Genomic DNA, 20371 nt, shown 5'->3' with positions numbered 1-20371 from the left:
CAATGTCTGCTGGTCCAAAGAAATGGATTCTGCTCCTCACCACTGATACCAATCCCTCATGGGGGATAGGTCATTCAGGCCAAATTTGCAAGAGAACTCAGTAGTAGAAACACCCAGAATTTGATGCAGCAGTGGAATTACTGCTGAACTTCAGGACTGAGTGACTCCAGCTACAGAAAATCTGTCATTCTCAAGGCAGTGAAAACCACTGGGCACATACAAAAGTGTGAGGCAATTAAGATGGAGCTGGCAATACCCACACAGCTTTGTAAAGTCATCCTCAGCAGCATCACTTGGGGACTCAGAGCTCAGCTTTGACTGGTTTTGCTTGGGAAAACACCCACCTAAAGAAGACACTTTTTTAATATTTATTATAATTGCAGCAGCACCAGCACTAAACATCCCACCTGAGATGCAGCAGAGCTCTAGACCTGCAAGTAGTAAGCACACACTGATTATCCTGAAGGACTGGCCAACAGAAAGAAGTACTTACCAGCTTGCTTTTGTGACATTCAGGGCACAGATGCCACTTGGCTTCTAATACCACAGTGTTATGAGGCTCTTGTGAGAGACAACCCTGGATATTCACTGCTGCCAGCAGTCAGTGGTGATTGATGACTCTATTACAGTGATGGCTGTGGCTCCATGTTTTCTCCATGGCCCTCAACACCAGCCAAAAAGCAGTGACTTAAGGAGCTTTTTTAGCTCTCAATTCCTCTATCAAGAGTCAGTACATCCTTTGTTCAGCTGCTTGTTACAGAAGTCAGAAAAGGCTTGTTTCATGATTCCTCCAGCTTATGAACCTCTGCCTTGACCTGCATTTCTAGGAGAGTGCTAATAAAAGGGAGATTAATCTTGTAAAAGAACTATCTGTATTTCAACTGCACATTGTGATATTTCTACCCAACACATGGACACAGCTGTAGCCCTGACCGACCAACATTCATTTTCCCCACTGGCTGAATCACTGTTTTTGTTTGTTTCAAGCATTTACATAAAACACCAGCTCACCAGAAGGAATCCTCCTCTGGGTTTTAAGCCAAAAGAGAACCAGCAAGTTAAATCCATTCCCTCATAGTGGGCTAATTTTGTCCACTGGAACATGCAGATTTCAGCATATTAACAGGTTTTTCCCCCAATGCTTACCACTGAAAAGTTGCACAGGTGGCATCCTTTCCTAGTTATATTATGGTTTCCTTTGTCAACCAAAGTATTTGGAATCCCCCTAATTCTTTGTTTTGCCCTATGCTCTCTAGCTCTTATTTCACTTTACTCCTCACAGCTCTGTACCAGTAACTGCCCACTCTATCCTCTCTCCATTTCACATATTCCTTTCTCCACATCATCACTAAACCACCTTTTCCTTAGTCCCAGCCTAATTCTGGCTTCACACTTTCTTTTTTTAATTTGGACACATCCTCACTTCTTTTTTCCACAAGCTTATTATTGCTTTGCTAGTCACTCTGACAGAAACTTCTCCCATTTGGCCCTCTTTAGCAAAGCTAAAATTCTAAAAATAATAAAACTCCTAAACACCAGGGAGCTATGACTTCCTAAGCTGACATCAAAAACTCAACCTGTGCCCAACACCAGCCATGTAACCCTCACTGCAAAGAAGCCAATTAAAACTGCAAGGAACAGGGGTGGTGCACAACTACCAGAACAGAGGCTGGATGACACTGTGGTGAGGGCATTATTCATATTTAACTCAGGAAGATCTTAATTTTTCCCAAACCTATCAGAACCAGTTTCTATTACCAAAGAATCCACATCTAGCTCGTGACAAACTACAAAATATTCCATATACAACTCATTTAGCATGTCTACCTGGTAACAGCTTAAGTTTGTCAGATTTCTGCACACACAGAGTTGTTTCCTCTCCATCACCACCTTCTCTGCAACGATCTGATACCGTTCCTGTTGTCAGCAAGTTTGTTTTCCTACAGGTAATAAAGTGCTTCCACTGGCTACACAGGCACTGATAGAAGAAGTTGGAAGCAAACAATGAATCCAATCTCCAATCCAAAATACTCACAGCTCAATCACTTTCCTCAAGCCTCAGCTTTTCTGTCCCTCCTTACTATTCACTATAAAATAAATATTTAAGTAGTAACAACACCTGACACAAGCTACCAAGAGAGCAGTGTGAGTCTGCACTGCAAGGAGAGTTGAGTGAGACAGCTTTTAGTGCTAACACTCAAAAGAAAAAAAATCTTTTTATTTCCCACTTCATCTCACTGGAAAAAGATTAAAGATTCAGATATTCAGGAAGATCTAGATCTCAATAACTCCTGCAATTTAAGGGTTTGGTCTCAACATTTGTTTCAAAATCAGTAAAGGCTGCTACACAAAGTATTTATTTTCAAAAAATCTATATATATTTATTGAACAAATAAGAAAGCAGTGGAAGTTTTCATAATCAGATACCACAAAATATCTAAATTTTAAAAAGGTTATCTACAGGATTGAAATAATTCAGCTCCAGACAGCAGATAAAGAAAATAGTTTCACTAACATTATAAGCAGGCTAGGAATGACAGATTTGGACAAACTACAATAAACAAACATTTCTTAATTGAAAACAACAGGAGTACAAAGATTGTTCTTCTCACTTCACTTGTTTTAGGGGAGCTTTGTTAGGAGCAGGTGAGCATCTCTTGTAGAAGGAGTAGCAGCAGCAGTCTAAGTGGACCTGCAATAAATAAACTCTATTTTAGGAAGAATATTTAGAGCAATCATTAGCAGGTAGAACATTCACCATCCTAGGAAAGCAAAAAGCCAGCTTTCACTTGTACCAAGACACAGAATACAGGAGTTTAACGATGAAAAAGTGATCTTTATATAATATGGCACCATCTTGATGCACTAAGAATGCATTGTGCAGAAACACTGTGACTCAAATTAACATGCAAAGAGATCACTATGAAAGTGCCATTAGTCTTCTGGCCTAAGTAACTTATTTTTAGAATAAACCAGAGATGACTCACACTACTGAACCACTAAAATATACCCATCATTCTTAGTGCCCTAAGGTTGGCACAAGCAACTTGTAAATGTCAGAAAAGCATATAAACCTCATTAATGTTTTCAGAAATTCATTTAAAGATAGAAACAGGTCCAAAAAGATGCCTGTCTAAATGCATTGCAATTACGTTACAATTATTTTCCAAATACACAGATATGCTCTGTCTTTTCTCAGCTCATTACTGACTCAAACAATTTGCCCTTCTGGGATCAATTGTTTGCTAATAAATAATTGTTTACAGTCACAAAATGATATTAAGGAGTATTCTTATTAGTTTTCCTTCTACAGCCTAATAAGATTCCAAACTAGCTGATTCCCAAGAGTCTAACCTTAACCTTGCTGTGTTTAACAGCCCAGGAAATGATGAACCATCTGTTTCAGAAAATAATGGAGGGCCAAGAGGAAATATTGTTTAATTGTAGATTAACCTCCTTGTACAGCAGAATGAAGCATCTACAGAATTAGCAACTCTAACTAGCAATGAATAAAAAATACCCCTGAAAGTAGTTCTAACTATTAGAAAACCAACAGCAGCAAGTATTTTTTTTTCAACTTTGAAAAACACAACAAAACAAAACAACTCATAAATATATGTAACAAGTACAATCTGATTAAAAAAAAAAAACAATTATCATATTTGATTTTTCCACCTGAGGAACTCCCAGAAATAAATACTAAAATAGTTCTGGCTTTATTTGTCTAGGAGTATCAAAATTACTTTACAACAAAGAGCTCCAAGTGAGTGATGTGGAAGTTATACAATAAGAAATATCTCATCTTTGTAGGTATAAAACAAAAGCAAAACACAGATCACTTAAGGGAGTGGAGGGAAAGATCTTGAGGTTTTAAACTCAAGAAATTTGATCTTTTATGTATCTGTTTTCACAGCCACTTTAAATAATGGAGACAACCTGATAAGGTGTAAAACAGATTGAGTACTAGAAGAGAAAAACCCTAGCAGTGATATAGCACAGGAATTTGAAAATAAAGCCAACTGCTCCTGTGCCTCCATTAAGGGCAGCACAATTCTGCACTGGGATGGCAATTTTTCTATGTAACACTGATGCCAAAGCAAGCTGAACAGGAATTTTTACCTCCATCAATCAGTTTGCCTCGTTTTGACAGCAACAACAACAGAAAAGTGTGTTATCAAAGGGCTGCAGCAAACTCCAACACGCAGGAACTGAGAGAGCTTTCCCTTGATTTCACACAACCTTCCTAGAACAGAATCTAAATTCACTGCTCACTCTGACAGCTGGGTGCAGACTCAGTGTGACAGATTGCATTCATTCCAAGTTTTAAATATCCAAACACGGTAACATTTACTCCAATAAATTATTCTTGAATTCTTCACTCAATTCCTCAAGCAATGAGCTCGCAATAACTCTACAGCTTCATATAATAGCACCTATTGAAAGAGGATAAGAGTTTGACATTCTTCTCCCACTAAACAACCAGGCACAATTTTATCCATCAGCCGTCTATCAACCTACGGATATTGAAAGCTTGGGCGCAGGAGATAACATCAAACCCAGCCCTACTATCAAGCTGCGCTATCTCCTGCCATCAATAATACTATTCATGAATTTAGGAAAATTAATAAATCTTGGGGTGGAGGCTGGGAGAGCCTCAAGTGCAGGTGAAGCAGACACTCACTTGGGCTTTGTCTCGGCGTCGGTCACCTGGCGGATGTAGATGCCGTCCTCGGGGTGCTCGACGTCGTCCATCTCGTACATGTAGGAGGAGGCGATGGCCAGCGTGGTGCCGTCGTTGCTGAAGGCCAGGGAGGCGATGCTGGTGGGATAGCGATGGAACTGGCACAGCCGCTTCTTGTTGAAGGGATCCCAGATGTTCACAAAGCCGTCGGAGCCGCCTGCGAGTCGGGGTCGCAAAAAGAAGTTATCATTGAGGAAAAGAATAAAACTGAAGAGATGCAGCACAGGAAAAAAGGGAAACTACTCGTAATTACTTTGTCAGGAAAAACAGAGGGTTGATTCATTCGGTAAAGAGCACAATGAGCATTTCCCAAACTCCCTGTTAAAGCAGTTAACTGGAGAAAAGACCGCAATACAATTTTATCTCACAGCACTCTAAATTATAAGAAAGTGAAAAGGCAGAAAAAAATTTCCTAAGAGAGATTCTCACTACATCATAGTTTTAAGCGGACAGTGAGACTTGTGATTACATCTGAAGCTGACAGTGAGACTTGTAATTACATCTGCAGGTCACAGACATATTTTATGAAAAATCCTTTCGTTAGGATCTTTTCTCCTGAGAAGCTGGGAGCCTTCAGCTTCTCCATGTTTTGCTGCTTTGGAATGTGATTTGGAGAATTGTTTACCCAGCACGTGAAATTGTTTTTACTTGATGACCAATGACAGCCATGTGTGTCAAGGCTGTGAGCAGTCACAAGATTCCATTCCCTTCTTTTCTATTTCTTGCTAGCATTCTGATGAAATCCTTTCTTCTTTCAGTATAGTTTTAATATATCATTTTCTTTTAATAAAACATATATCATAAAATAATAAATCAGCCTTCTGAAATATGGAGTCAAGATTCTCATCTCTTTCCTCATCCTGGGACTCCTGTGAACACCACCACACCTGCAGGTCCAAACACAAGCTTGTGTTTGGGGAAAAATATTAAGAGCTAAGAACTCTCACTACATCAAATAATTTTAAAACCTTGCTTATGGCATTAATACAATTTAAATGCTTAAGAAGTCAGGGCATATGAAGTAAAGGCTGATCTATTTACACCAAAACTAAAGGAACTGAGGCAAGTGTTACAGAGAATTGAGTATTTACCTGTAGCAAATGTGTTGTGGACATTATGGAAAGAAATGGCATTAACTGGATAAATCTGCTCGATGTTATTCTCCTTCAAACGGTGACATTTGAATGCATATTTCTTCTTCTGGATTTCTGGGCTTGGATCCAAATATTCCACAGCTACACGACCTTCAATAGAGCTTAAAACATAACCCTAAAAAGGAAAAAAAAAAAAATTAGAGCTACATGTTTTAGAAGTTTACAACTGGAGAAAAGACTGCAGCACAATTTTATTTCATAGACTTCTAAAATCTAGGAACATGGTAAGGCTTAGAAAAAAGCTTTCTAAGAGAGATTCTAATTGCATCATAGTTTTAAGCTGACAACGAGACTTGTAATTACTTCTGCAGGTCAAAAAACAAGCTTGTCTTTGGGGAAAAAAATTCAAGACATAAGAACACCTTGCATTTGCTCACCTATCCCCCAAGGCCTAAATATCTGAAATATGAGAGATACTCGCAGGACTATTTAGTTTCAGAATTACATTACATTAAAATTAGCTCAGAGCTTTATACTAACAACTAAACACTCAGGCTGAAATAGTATTTTCAGTGAAACTTGATTACAAGTTGTGTTCACTTATCTAGTTAATTACAGTCCTGACTTGGAGCAACCTGAGATGCTTTTATTATCACTTCTGAGTTAAGTCCATAATAGATCTTTTCAGAAAGAGGATTGCAATGATATCTAGCTGTAACAAGGCTCTTTAAAATCCATCATACAATACAATCTGGAAGATCAGCTTGTTTTACTATAACTAGAACTGAAAATGGACAAAGCATTCATGCCAGTTCAAGAACAAGTAACTAGGTCTTGCAATTCCTGTACTATCACTCTGTTCAGGGGAAAATTCCCTTACAAATTAGTTTGGCAGAGAAAGCCAATCTTCTTGCTTTCCTTGAAAAAAGAAATACCACAGACACACCACGTTAACTTGCACAAAACAGCTGCAGGAGCACCTGAATTGTACAATTCCCCCTGGATAATGGATCCAGGGTTCTGCAGTGCATGCCACAGACTCAAGAGAGAAAAAAAAGAAAAATATATAAATTACATTCATGCAGTTTTAATCCTGCCCCTGTTCACAGACTGTTCAAGAACCCTGGGTTACAATGCATGAAAGCTGCTTAGGAACCACGAATTCTGGCTTTCTCTCTTCTACTGCAACTGGGAAGGATGTCTTTTTTAACTACATGCCAGCATTGTGATTCATTAAACAGGCTATTTCTAAAAAGGAGACAAATCTTGAGGAACAAAACAACAACATAATATGCTGGTAAGTCAGTGGCAAACATTGCTAAGCTGCACTAAAAAGAATTAATGTACCCCAGGAAGCTTCCCCCCTCCCAAAGTTTGAATACAAAACATACCCCCACTGAAAAATGAACCTGAAAATAAACCCTCATTTTCTTAAAGAATATTCAGCAGAATTGTGAGTGCTGCCATGGCTGCCATACCTGTTTGTTGGGGAATGCTCTGATGCAGCGGGTCTGGTATTTCAGGCTCGATTCCCTTCGCTGCTGAACGTATCCCATGTTCCTCAAATCCCACACCAGCACCCTCCGGCCTGCTGTCCCCACAATCAGTCTGTCCCCAGACACAGAGAGGGTGTAGACCTTCCAAAAGAATATTTACAGTCTTTAACACTGATATTAGCCTGGAAACCCCCCTGCTCTTTGTACAGAATAAGCTCTCAGCAACGAGCACTAACGCAACTGGTGACATCTCCCATGGAATGCTCAGCAACAGAATTCCCTTCAGCTTTCACTTAGAACCCAAATTTGGGACAAGCAGCAGGAATGTGCAGGTGGTTAGTGAGAACACCCTGATGTAGCATTCAAAAGCTCAAAAACTATTTCAAGCGTTAAATTTACCAAAATTAAAAGAAAAGCCCATACAAAGGAACAGGAGGGGAAGTGATGGATATTGGAATTAATCTTGGCTTGGTTTTGCATTCCCACTGTCAGTTCACGATCCTGCAGTTTAGTCCTACAAAACCACATCACACATTTTCTTCTCTGTTTTCCTCCACCTGGTAACCAAGTATTTTTCTTTATAAACTGAATATTTTGAGTTGAGCTTCATGTTAATAAATTGCCAGGAGATCATTAAAAAAAAACATATTACTTTGTGTACTTTAATAAAACTAAGTGAATTTGAAGAAAGCAATATGCTTGACATATTTAAAAAAAAAAGATAATGGCTTGGAATTTTAACTCTATCCCAAAACTTGGGTCAGTGGAAAATTTTGGCTTTTCAAATTTTGTATGAAAATATTCAGTCCATGAATTGTTGTTTCCAGCTATTGCTTGGGATGGAGTTCATTCAATACGTTTAAAAAAATAAATAAAAAGGAAAGAGGTTTAGTCAAAAAAAGCCTGTGCTACGGAATGAATTCCAAGTTGTTGATACAGAAGTAGATGGAATCCAGCTACCTACAGCTGCCACTGAGCTGCTAACAAGAGCAAACAAGAATGAGCTTTTTCCAGGGATCAAATGCAGCCAAACACACAGGAAACAGATCTTGGGTACTCCTCAGATCAGGAATTAAAAGTGTAAGAGAGCTGCTATCCTACCAGAGGGAATCAGTTTGCTTTTGGCACGTGCTTGGACGATTTCATTTGGTTTCACTTTGTGGTTCTCTGATGAAGCCCAACAAAGCTGCTTGGTTCTGGTAAGACTGCACTGAAACATCACACCCAAGTTTTCTCCTGATTTGCTACAAACACATTTTCAAAAAGTTAGTTTCTATCTAATAAAAAGCTAAGCAGACAGGTGTGTATGTATACATATAGATAAAAAAGCTTACTTTAACCAATCCTCATCCACTCAGCATGCTTTCTTCTCTAAAATATGATTATTGAACTCTTAAGACTGAGATTTTAAGATGGGGAAAGTCTTAAATATTCACACAGGAGTTGCCCTAAATTTCTGATGATCCCAATTACTCCTAAAAAGGGTAAGAAAACTTTAAGACAATAGTAGTTACACCTTTTAACAAGACAGTTTTTTGTTATCGAAGTAAAAATCGGTCCAGAAATATTCACAAACACTATATAAAATGTGTTTGTGTACATATAGGGAAACAAAGGCATAAAGAACATCAAATATCTTAAATCTTCTTCACAAACTGATGTCACACCTGTACAGTGAGTGTTCCTTCTCCACCACACAGCCATAAATCAAATGAAACCGTTGTCATGCAGTGGAGTAGGTGTACACATTCATCAAAGGCAGCATTAAAAAAATGACATAATGAACCTTGCTGAACCAATAAGCAGCTTGATTCACTGTGGCTGTCCATTATATGATATTCTGTCAGCAATTTATCACAGTTCTTTACATGCTACATACATCTATAAATCAAAACTAGAAATAATGCAATTACTTTATTCTGCACAAAGGTCTGGCCAGAAGTAGATCCAGCTCTGCTGGAACAAAAGTAAGAGCTATTTAGGGGCAAAGGGAAGGTAATGATGGCTCATAATTAGGACTTGACAATAGGATGTCACAGAGCTAAATGAAATTTTTAAAAGGTACAGGCAAAAAAAAAAAAAATTCTTATGTAAAATTATCCAGCAAGCCAGCTTGTGTTTAGGAGCCTCTGAAAAAAACCCAGGAATTTCTGTTAATTCTTTCTCTGACACTGCTGTAAGCAGCAGGAGAAGTTAACACATCATATGGCCATTTGAAAAAGCTGAAAACATCATCCCATTTTATCTTATCCCATTATCTCAGAAGATTTCAGCTTTAGGAGAATATCCAAATTTACTAAGCATTAATACAAAACAGGAAAATCACAAAACAAGAAATTCTGTTCAATTTTTTGAACACAAGTAAAAACCAAAAATATTATTTTAGGCAACACAAAAGACCTCCTACAGAGATATTTTTCTGTGCACATTCCAAAACAATCAGACCCTAGGACTGCCAGGGTCTGATATACCTAAATTCTTAACAGTTAAGGAAATCAACTGTGCATTTTACAATGAAGCCAAGATGCTTGGTTTTTCTTAAAATTTAAAATAAATTTGAAGGAAGTGGTCCAGCACAAGCACTAAGAATTAAGGAATATTGAGGAAAGCTCAAAGCCCTCACCAAAAATAGCAATACATTCTGAATACCCATCTTTTAAAATGCTACACTTCCACCCAGTTTAAAAAACATTCATACAGCTTCACAGATTCAGCTCATAGCTTCACAAATGCAGCCCAAGGCAGTGTCCAGTGGTGGTGTTCCAGTCCCAGGATGCATTATTTAACACTGGAGTGCAGCACTTACCTTTTCAGGCTGGGAGAAGGTTCCTGCATTACAGGGAGTTCTGGGATCCCAGAGTTTGACAGTTTGATCCCAGCTGCCAGTCACCATGACATTCACTTCTGGGCAATATTCCACACACCTGATAGGAGCATCATGGGCACCAACAAGGTTTTCTGTAAGAAAACACAGTATTTTGAAAATTTACAGGCCCTACAAACAGAATGTGTGAAATAAAGAATAAAAAAAGAACACAACTGCAGCACAAGCATTTTCTGACATTCTAGAGGTGCATTTCTACAAACCAGAAGTCCCTGTAAAGACAATTCAGCCTTCAGAAGCATAACTTTTGCAAAGATCAGGATTGTTGCATTTAAATTTATGTCTTGAGCTTAGGATTAAAGAATTTTAGGCAGTCACAGAGATCTTTGCAGGTATAAAGCATCAACTGGTATCACACTGACAAACACAGAAAGCAGCTTGAGCTTCTGTACATCAATAATATGACAAGAGAAAGCAATGAGCCCCTCAATAAAAATATTAAAACACTTGTAGGAAGTCAGCTATGGCAGAATTATTTGAGCTTTTTGGTACCATTACTGCACACACTGATTTGTCAAGCCCCGGCTATTGGCAGGTGCTGGTGACTGGCTGAAGTTTGCTTTTCTCTTTAACACACAAACACTAAAAACACCCAAAAAAGTGTGTTCCATATTTTGCACAAACCAGTTCCATGTTTTGCACCAACAAGGCACTGGAACTGGTATTTTCAAACAATGTTTTCTTAAGAAAAAACTGTAGTAAAAGGCTGTGCTTGACAAAAGCAAAAGCTCTATATATCCTCTGCCATGAAAGATCATTCTAAATACATCTAAACCACAAACCTCTGAAAAACAACATGCTCAGCATGGCTACTTCCCCCTAACTGAGCCACTGCAGCCTATGGCAGGGCAGGATAATCATCAAAAAACCAATTCAAGGCATCCTGCAAGCAGCCACCAAACCTTCTGGGAATCCCAAATTCTTCCAGGTTTTTAGATGGTCCTTACTAGGGTCACTGGTTATTCTACCAGATACTTAAGCATCCCCCATCTAAAGAACCTGAAGAATACTCTGTGCATGTAGGTACGAAAATCTGAAGCTCAGGCCAGTTGCTGACAGCATTTAGAATTCAGTCTGCTCACCTTGGTCCGTGTTTAAGTCGTGCATTTTCAGCTGCTGATCCAGCCCCCCACTCCAGGCATGGGTAGGATCCTATAAAGCATAAAATTTACCTTATTAAGTTTCCATGGCTGCTCTGCACCCAGCATCCCAAACTCATAACACAGGACTTGCTTTCAAGAGTTTTGGGAAGGTAGGAATTAAGACACAAATGTTAAGGTCTGACCCAGATTTAAACAGACTGAAGCTCTACAAAATGTGCAGGCGCTTTGAGAAATATGAATTTCTTTAGAAGTAAAACAAAAATAAATTTTAAATAGGCAGATAGAGGCTAGATCAAAAGAATTCAATTTCTTCATATTTTAAATGAATGACCACCTAAGTCCCATCTAGGTGCAGAGTAATCCTAAAACTGATTTAGAAGGGAGATACCATTTAAGAACCTAAGTGTTGATCCACAGCACAGCATCAGCCACATGACAAAACATTCAATGAAAAAAGCACAGGTACACCCCTCTTTCATTTCAGGGACTGGCAATTTCTCATACTTTGGGCACTCTACAGCTGTAAAATAATAATTTAAAAAGCCTTCCCACACTTACATAAAAAGCACAGTCCAGGACAGCTCCTGAATGCTGATATTTGAGTCTCATGGTGTTGGCAGGAACATCATAGAGCCGCACAGTTGTGTCCCAGGAGGAAACGAGCAGAAACTGAGATGTGTTTGGACTAAACTTCACTGATGAAATCCCATCATCTGGAGTTTGGTTGAGCTTGAACTCGTTTGATCCTGTCATCTGCAGACAGTAAGGCACAGATGCAATGACTACAGGAACACTGGCCTAGCAAGAGAACAAGACTGAGCTCTCTGAAAGGCAGCCCGAAGCAGACCTGAAAACGTCACTGGATTTTACAAAGAACAGGTTCAGAACACCCAAATTTCTCACAAATTCTAAAATTCAAGATGCCAATCCCTGTCCAAAACCTCAATAAATGCCCTTCTCTACAGAGAGCTTTAAAATATCAAATGCAACATGAATAAACAAGACAAAAATATTATGATCATTATTATAACCTATAAGCTGAGATATTGTTACTTACAAAAGTATTTCCCTCACTCTGCTGAGTGTGTGGCTGTGATTTTTGAAGTAAATATTTATAAGTTATTGTGAATCAAGAGGTTACTTTAAAAAACATGCATTAGCAGAAAGAAACTGGATTTGAAAACTCCAAGAAGTGTTGATTTGCTCCTGGCTTGGTAGGACTGCCCCACATTCCCAAGAATTGCAACTGGATCATCTTTTATGTAGCTGTGGGCACTGGGCAATTTTTAGACCTTTGGACTTCCACAAGTGCTGTGAAATATGTGCAACAAAAAGCTTTAAGATCGTTTTTGCCCCTCTCTTAGAATCCGAAGGGCAGGTAAAGAAAGGAAAGTTTTGTTTTGTGAAGGGCTGAAATGTGGAGTGACCATGGAACCGGGATGTGACCAGGAAAAAACATCAACAATTTAATCAAAGAGCAGTAACTCCAAAGGCAAATGCAGCACTCCCAATGCAGGACCAATTTGTTGAAAACTTCCAAGGACAGCAGAAGTTATGAACTGCAAACATCAGCAGGAAAAGAGTTCAGACCTTACTCTGAAAGAAGAAAGTGCTGGTTACACATCCTCAAAACAACTAGCAAAACAACCACAGTCTCTTCTCAAGGTTTCTCAAGGCCTCCACAGCACTTTCACCTTCTGCTAAAGGGACAGAGCACTGAATTAGCTCAGATTTTCTGTAACACTGTTCCAGAATTTGTATGGACAACTGCAGAGGTAAGAGAATAAATCAGGAATAAATCACCTCTGAGAATAAATCAGGAGACAAGGAGCAGATGAACCAAGGGCAAGGTGCAAATTTAGGGCACAGTGGTTCCAGTTCAGTGTTTGTCAGCAGTTACATAATCATCAGGTTGTGTGATAAAGTGAGGAACACACATTCCTACACTGGAGAGATTTCCTGAGTGGGAGCTTTGCTAAGACACCCTACAAAAAACACAAAAAAACACCCACTGTGTCAAAATAAAGTGTTATTTCTGCTATTGAAGCATGAAGTGAAGAGGCAAAACCCCTTTTAATAATAAAGAAGCTTCTTTCTGAGCCCCTTTTTTAGCCCTGCTTTGGGAACACTTGGGGAAGAGAGGCTTGAGGTTTTGCCACACATCTTTCCATGGGAACGTTACTTGGAATTCAGCAGCACCTGCTGAGGGTGTTTCAGATGCAGGTCCAGAGACACAAAATCTAAAGGAATTCAGAACAACTGACAAAATCAAATTGGACAAGCTTATTGCTGTGCCTACTTAGGCCAGAAAACTCACACGAAACATGAGGTTTGAGGTACAAGTTACTGTATTATTTGAGGCCTGGTACAAATTATTAACCAGCCCAAAAGCAATTCCACGAGGCAAAGCTTCTTACACAAGAAACCTGGAAGGATGTCCCAAAGATATTTTTAATCCAGAACAATGTTTATAATATCAGAATTTAAGTGTATCCTGTCTCTTACACATGGTTTAAAAAAAAATCGGACCTAGAGCTCCACACGTTCACAAAAACACAACCAGGATTCCAAACCACAGTGCTGTGCCCACCTCAAACAATAAAGTCCTGGTAAAATGTTGAGGAAAAAAAACTTTTAAATATTACAGAGAAAGCACATGCTGCTGAAATGGCGATTCTGACTTAACCACGGGGTTCAGTTTAGCAAAAAAAAGGAAAAAAGTTTAGTGAGCAAGCAAGAAACTTGCGCTTTTATAGCTCCCCTTGGCAAAGGTGTCACCCAGGTGGACGGAGGAGCTGGAACAAAGCAGAACGCTCCGTTGAGAGGCTCAGCACTCCCCTCCCGCGCTTTTAATCACAAACCACGAAACTCAAAGTACCGTTTTCATGCTGAACGAGCTCCTCCCGCTGCTCCACGGGCCGCCAAGGAAAAGCTTTCGGAGTCAGGGCAGCGCCGAGGCCTCGGTCCCTGTGAGGAGCGCCGGGATGAGGGAAACGCTGCGGGAAGGGAAGAGAGTGAGGGAACGGCCTGCGAACCTGCAGGAGGGCGCCGCACAGCGGAACGAAGGCGCGGCCGGGAGGAAGGGTTCGGCCCTACCCAAAGTCCCGGATCCCCAACTCCGAACCCCCGGTACCCCGGTCCCGGTCCCGGTCCCGGCCTCACCTCTGCCGCCGCCGCCCGCGCGCGCGCACTGCCGCCCGCCCCCCGCGATTGGCCGGTTCGAACGCGCGTGGCGCTGCGTCCCCGACGTGCGCCGCGAGCCCGCCGCCGCGGGGCGTGCCGGGAGCTGTAGTTCGCCGCTGCCGGGGCAGTGGCGGCGTGAGGGGCTCGGTGCTTTCTCCCCGCCGCAGCCCGGCTGATAACGGAGGGGCCCGGGAGATGTCCCCGGGGCAACCGCACGGAAAGAGAGGCTGCTGCCGGGCTTCAGCGGTGCTAAGGGATAAAACCCGAAATACGAGTTATTACCCCTAAAAATAGAGTCCGAAAGGCGGAGCGGGGCTGTGTTCCCCGGCCCGGCTGCCGCTACCCCGGCGCTGTGGCTCAAACACCGGCTGTGGAGCGCGGGCAGCGCGTTCTCCTTCCCCGCGTGGAAAAACGCCTTATTTATCCCTTTGGATATTTTATTTCTCTGTTTTTCGGTTGTTTTTGTTTTTTTTTTTTCGCTGTCCTCGTTGCTGTTGCTGTTACAGCTCCGGCGCTCGGTACGGGCCGTGCCTCGGAGCCGGTGGCCGCAGTTTAATCGCCGCGGGATTTACGGGTTTTCAGTGACCCGTCGAGCCCGCGTCCTGTGGGGAGCCGTCGAGGATGCCCAGTGCGAGCCGGGGCCGCGGAGAGCAGGGACCAGTCCCCGGTAGCACCGAGCCCATCACCGCAGCTTCCACCGAAACACTCCGAAAAACAGAAAAACGGTCCCCGTTTAATGAAACTTTTCGGGACATGCCCCTCATCTCCCAGCCCGGAGAAGGGCAGCGAGCCCCCGGCACGGGCCGACGGTCAGGCCCGGCTGGGATCCCCTGCAGGAAACGAGATAAAGGAGCGAAAATTCCGAAAAAACAAACCCTCGGCGTTACGAGTCGTTTTGGCTCTCCCGTGCACCGATCCCGGGCCCTTCGCGGGGCACCCCCGGTCCCCTTCGGGGACGCGCGACCGAGGTGGCAAATTTACAAACGAGGCTTAAAACGCTTTAATTTTTTTTTCTTTCTTACTTTCTTTAAAAATATTTACAGATCTGAAATAACGCTTTTTTTTAATTAATTAATTTTTTTTTTCTTTTCAAGCGACAGGATGGCAGGAGGGGAGAGCGGGGGTGCCCCCGGCGCCCCGGGCTCTCCGTTGGCCCGTCCCTCCCATCAGTTTCGGTGCTGTGTCCCCTCCACGGGGGCGGCCCGAGAGCCCGCACGGAGCCCCCGCGGCGGCCCCGGCCCCGCTCCCGCTGCGGTCCCGACGGGGCGGGGGGCGCGGGGCTCAGTAGTCGATCTTGTTGTAGAGGTTGTAGAGCGGTAAGGCCGAGAGGTTGCTGCCGGGGTAGTAGAGAGGGGCGGGGAAGGCGATGGACCGGGGAACCGGCACTCGGAGGAGGGAATTGTCTCTGAACACCAGCGGCATCCCCACCAGAGTCTGCGCCGAGGCGTGGGCCATGTTGGCCGCCTCCAGCTCGGCCGAGAGCTGCCGTTTCCACTTGTTCCTGCGGTTCTGGAACCAGGTCTTCACCTGGGTCTCGGTGAGCTGCAGGCTGGAGGCCAGGCAGGCCCGCTCCGAGCTGCTCAGGTAGCGCTTCATGTCGAAGGTGGACTCCAGCTGATACACCTGGCTGCGGCTGAACACCGTGCGCGTCTTCTTCTTGGCGGCGCCGGCCTGCCGGTCCCCGCCGTCGCGCTGCCGCTCCCCGCAGGAAGGCGAGGAGGGTCCCAGCGGCTTCTCCTTCTCGTCCTTACAGTCCTGCTGGGGGGGCGAGAGGAAGGGCCCCCGCTCCCCGCTGCCCGCCGCCGCCGCTCCGCTCCCCTTGGCGCTGCCTGCAACAGAGCGACAGCGCGGGGGTCGCACGGCGGCCGGCACCGGGACCCCCGACGGCCGAGCTCCCCGGCCCGCAGGGAAAAAGCACCGGGGCGAGACCCCGGGCAGGTACCCGCCGCCTCTGCTCCCGGGGAAACACACAACTGACGCCGGGGAAAGCCATCCCCTCCTGGATATCCCTGTCCCCCTGTTGGATGGATGGATGGATGGATGGATGGATGGATGGATGGATGGATGGATGGATGGATGGATGGATGGATGGACAGGCGGGTGTGCGTGCCACAATGAAAGCAGCTGAGTGCCAGGCTTCCTATCCGACACGAGCCGGCAAATTTTACTTTACAGCATCGCATTTCACAGACCGTTTATTCAGAAATAATGCTAAAATAAATAAATAAATAAATAAATAAATAAATAAACATCGTTCTTCCCTCTGCCCGAGCGCTGTAATCAGAATCTAAGAAAACGAGCGTTATCCATCGCACCGCATCCCTCGGGGAAATCAACGCCGGATGGGATGGAAAAGATTTTTTTTAAAAAAAGCCACCCCATTTTTCCTGGAGTTCCTTCCTCCCCGCTTCACCCACGGACGGCGCAAACACTCTGTGCCCCGAGAGCAGAGAAGGTGCGACGTGCCCCCGCCTCCCTCTCCCCGGCGGGGGCCGGACCGGGGCCGAGCCCCTCGCGGCCCTTCCCGGCGGGGCCCGTCCGCCCCGTCCCATCCCTCCGGTACTCACCGAGACAGGTGAAGCTGAGGGGCTGATGCTTGTGGCACGCCTCGGCGGGGCCCTGAGCCTCGGGGCAGAAGCAGCCGCGGTGCTTCCAGCTCTCCTCCTGCTCCTCGTCCTCCGAGGACAGGGAGAGGGTCCGGGCGCGGGCGGGCCAGGCGGGCGCTCTGTCTCCGGCTTCCCGGGGGGGGTCGGCGCTGCCGCTGCCCAGGATGGACTGGATGGTGAAACTGGAGATGGGAGCAGCCGCCGGACAGCACTTGCTCGGCTCTTCTTTGCTGCTCATCCTGGGTTCATAAGAAAGCAGAGGAGGGAAGCTGTCGCTTTAGAGGGGCTCGGGCTGCGCGGGAGGAGGGTGCCCCGGCAGCCTGCGGGGAGCCGTCGGTGGGGGGTGTTCGGGGGGCGCTTGGGGCGTGCGGCGGCCGGCTCTCCCCGCGCCGACCCAGGCGGAATGCATGCTCCTTCCCCCGCGTCCCTATTGATCTGCGGGCGGCGGGCGGCGGGGCTTCATTTGCATGGAGGTGGCCTCCGCCGCGCCAATCACGGCGGCGGCGGACACGGAAAGTTTGGAAACCCGCGGGCTCCGGGAATGGGGAGGCGCGGGGGGGTGCGCCGGAGTCGGAGGGGGGAACCCCAGCCGGGTCCTCGCCGCCGTCCCCGGGGGCTACGCTGACCCCGCGGCCCCGGAGGAGGGCTGCTGGCCGCCCGCCATCCCTCCTGCCCTCCGCCTCGAGTGGGCGACAGCGACGTGGGCTGAATGGCTCATGCCGGCCGGGGGCGGGGGTGTCGGGATAAACACTTTGTGCATATCCGGGCATCTTTACCCTGCTCCTCATTAAAGGAGGGAAAAAACCTGTCACGGTGTGTGTTGCCTGCTCGGCAGCACTGGGAAACCTTCCAGAATCCGGGATTTGCGCTGCTGTGCCGCAGCCGGTAACAAATGTCCCACGAAAAGCCTCCCGCGTTTTCGTCCCCGGGCCTAGAAGCCGTGGGGAGCAGGGAGGGAGGGTACGTGCCGCTGCATTTCCAAATAAACTTTGTCAGCAGTCAGGGGCTCTTCCCCTCGGGGCTGGGTATAAATCACAGCCACCGCCGCTCCTGCCCTCGGAAGGGGAAACCCGCAGGTGGCAGCTGTTGTGTCCCACCTGTCCCAAAGGGAACGTGGGGCCGAGGATCAGGACCCCGCCAGGACCCAGCGCCTTCCTCAGCGCAGGCGGAGCTGCAGCTGGGAGCCCCAGAGGCTCCCCAGGCCGCGGTTTTGGGCCCTGGAGCCCCTTTCCCCGGAGCTGCCAGGCGGACACCGAGCCCCGACGGCTGCCTGGTACCGGGAGCTGGGGCCTCCCTCCGACCGCCGTGGCATGGCCCCGGGAAGGCTCAAACAGGAGCCCCGGTAACGGGGCCGGTGTGGAAAGCACCAGCCTGGTCCCCCAGTTGCCCCACGCTTCCCCTGCCCCGGGCAGACCCTGCCGCCCTCTCCGCCTCCATTTCCCCGCTGCCTCCACTCCGGAGGGATGAGCTCCCTCCCTGGGCCCTCCTCCGCTGCGGACACCCGTGTCCGTGGGTGGGGCTGTCCCCGAGCCCCCGCTGCGGCCGGGGAGGCTCCCGCGGAGGGGAGCGAGTGGGGAGCGCTGCTGCAGCTGGGAAATCCTGGTGGGTTTGGTCGCATCCGTGTCCAGGTGCAATATCCTTGGCCTTGGCAGGGGCCGTGGCACCGGTTTTTAACCCCGGGTTGCCCGAGCGGGGTGGGGCGGGGGTCTCTGCGAGCTCCAGCTGTTGATTCCCTCTCTTCAGAAACATATCCCCCCCACTTCCAAAAATTAAAAAAAAAAAGAAAAAAAAAAAAAAGAAAGAAAAATCAAATAGGGGAAAGCAAATAATGAGATGGAAATATACAAATCAATAGAGACAAATGTCAAGACGTTTTAAAATGACATTTTCATTAACTCCGAGTCACCATATTATGTCCGCTATATTGAATAAAGTACTTATAATATAATTAGGTATAGCGAGATGACGACTGTTACCCAGACCAGCGGCATAATCTTTAACTACTTAACTACTTGATAGACTCATTAATGGACTAATTGATTAGGAAAAGTGTTCCAGCTCCTCCTCTCCCTCTGAGGGGCAGGTGCTGTCCTGTTTTACCACATTAACCTTTTCAGTGCTTTTCAACAGGGTCGCGACACATTACAAATGGTCAGCTTTAATCATGATGTCAGCTCATTAACCCGGAAAGACCCCGCACTGAAATACAATTTAAGAAATCGTCCTTCATCCCGCTCTGCCGCCCCGGCTGGCCCCGCACCCAGACCCCGCACCCCTCCCGGGGCGGGCAGCGGGCCGAGGCGGCTCCGGAGCAAAAGCCATCCAGGGGACCTGCCCGAGCTGTGAGAGCCCCTGGGCGCTGCCAGCCCTCGGCTCCTGCGCGGGGACGGGCCCGGAGCAGGGAGGGAAGGCGACAGAGGGGACACCCCGCTCCTCCGGCACCCCCCGACGTGACACTGCGGTGGCACCGCGGGCCTGCAGCTGCCGTCCACGACAGCCCCGTCCCTTCGAAGGCCACCAGCACAGCGTGGCCCTGGCACGGCGTGGCCCTGGCACTGCCCTCCCTTCCCCACGGAGCGGGTCGTGCCCGTGGGAGCCGCACGAGTGGCGGCGGCCGGGCCGAGGGGACGCTCCGGAGTTTGGGTGCTGGGCGTGGCACGGCTCGGCCGCAGCCAGAAAACCTCCAGAGTTTCACTAAATGAGCAAAAAATTCCCTAAAATGAGTGTTTAGGCGAAACTTGGGAAGCGGGCGCGCTCCGCTCGGGAGGGAGGGAAGCCCAGCGGATTCTGCGGGATGCCGCTGTCGGGAAGGGAGGAACGGCGGGTCGGAGCGGCCCAGCCGCGCTCTCATTATCATCTGATCAAATATTCATCAGGGCAGGGGCTGCGGGCCGCGGGAAGGGTTTTGCGAGGGGGTAACCCGCAGCTGGCCGCTCCCCCCGCTCCCTCCCCGCGGCCCGTCCCGTCGGGGCACCGATGATCAAACGCCGCGGCAAAGATAAACTTTGAAAGACAGAGCGAACGCTTAAAGTTTAGATCTCCAGATTATTACAATGCTCGATATTAAAGTGGCCCTGAGCAAGCTTTCAAAGGGAGCCTAATAAAAATTGATCTCCGCTGCTTTTGCAGCACTCGGAAAATAGGCTTGTTGAGCGGTCGTAATATCGGGAGAAGGTTCCCTCTGAAATGACAGATGAAGTCATAAACAAGTTTGATCTTGGAATCAAGCTTCGATAAATATTAAACACAGTCCCCTTTACACGT

General features: G+C 46.3%; 2 protein-coding genes across 5 annotated transcripts; both read right to left on the bottom strand.

The window, feature by feature from the left end:
- Nucleotides 1–2406: 2406 nt before the first annotated feature.
- BUB3 (BUB3 mitotic checkpoint protein) lies at nucleotides 2407–14514 on the bottom strand (the record flags this gene model as incomplete). 4 transcript variants are annotated; one of them, XM_084210259.1, is made up of 9 exons in its annotated part: nucleotides 14481–14514; nucleotides 14197–14314; nucleotides 11877–12071; nucleotides 11298–11367; nucleotides 10138–10289; nucleotides 7314–7472; nucleotides 5833–6010; nucleotides 4682–4898; nucleotides 2407–2692 (listed from the first exon to the last, which is right to left on the bottom strand). In XM_084210259.1, exons 2-9 carry the CDS (start codon nucleotides 14203–14205, stop codon nucleotides 2683–2685), a joined length of 990 nt encoding a protein of 329 aa, XP_084066385.1. In that variant the 5' UTR covers nucleotides 14206–14314; nucleotides 14481–14514. The 4 variants fall into 4 exon arrangements, with proteins under 4 accessions (XP_084066385.1, XP_084066386.1, XP_084066387.1 ...); XM_084210260.1 differs by lacking the exon at nucleotides 14481–14514 and adding an exon at nucleotides 14415–14469; XM_084210261.1 differs by lacking the exon at nucleotides 14481–14514 and having other exon boundaries at nucleotides 14197–14354.
- A 1268-nt stretch (nucleotides 14515–15782) lies between these two features.
- Nucleotides 15783–17345, bottom strand: HMX2 (H6 family homeobox 2; the record flags this gene model as incomplete). The annotated part of the gene is made up of 2 exons (XM_084210458.1): nucleotides 15783–16330; nucleotides 17069–17345. The coding sequence occupies 2 exons, from the start codon at nucleotides 17343–17345 to the stop codon at nucleotides 15783–15785; spliced, it is 825 nt and encodes a 274-aa protein (XP_084066584.1).
- Nucleotides 17346–20371: the final 3026 nt, after the last annotated feature.

This window comes from Fringilla coelebs (assembly GCF_963513975.1).
Source record: "Fringilla coelebs genome assembly, chromosome: 8".
NCBI lineage: Eukaryota > Metazoa > Chordata > Aves > Passeriformes > Fringillidae > Fringilla > Fringilla coelebs.
This window is presented reverse-complemented; position numbering and strand designations above follow the sequence as displayed.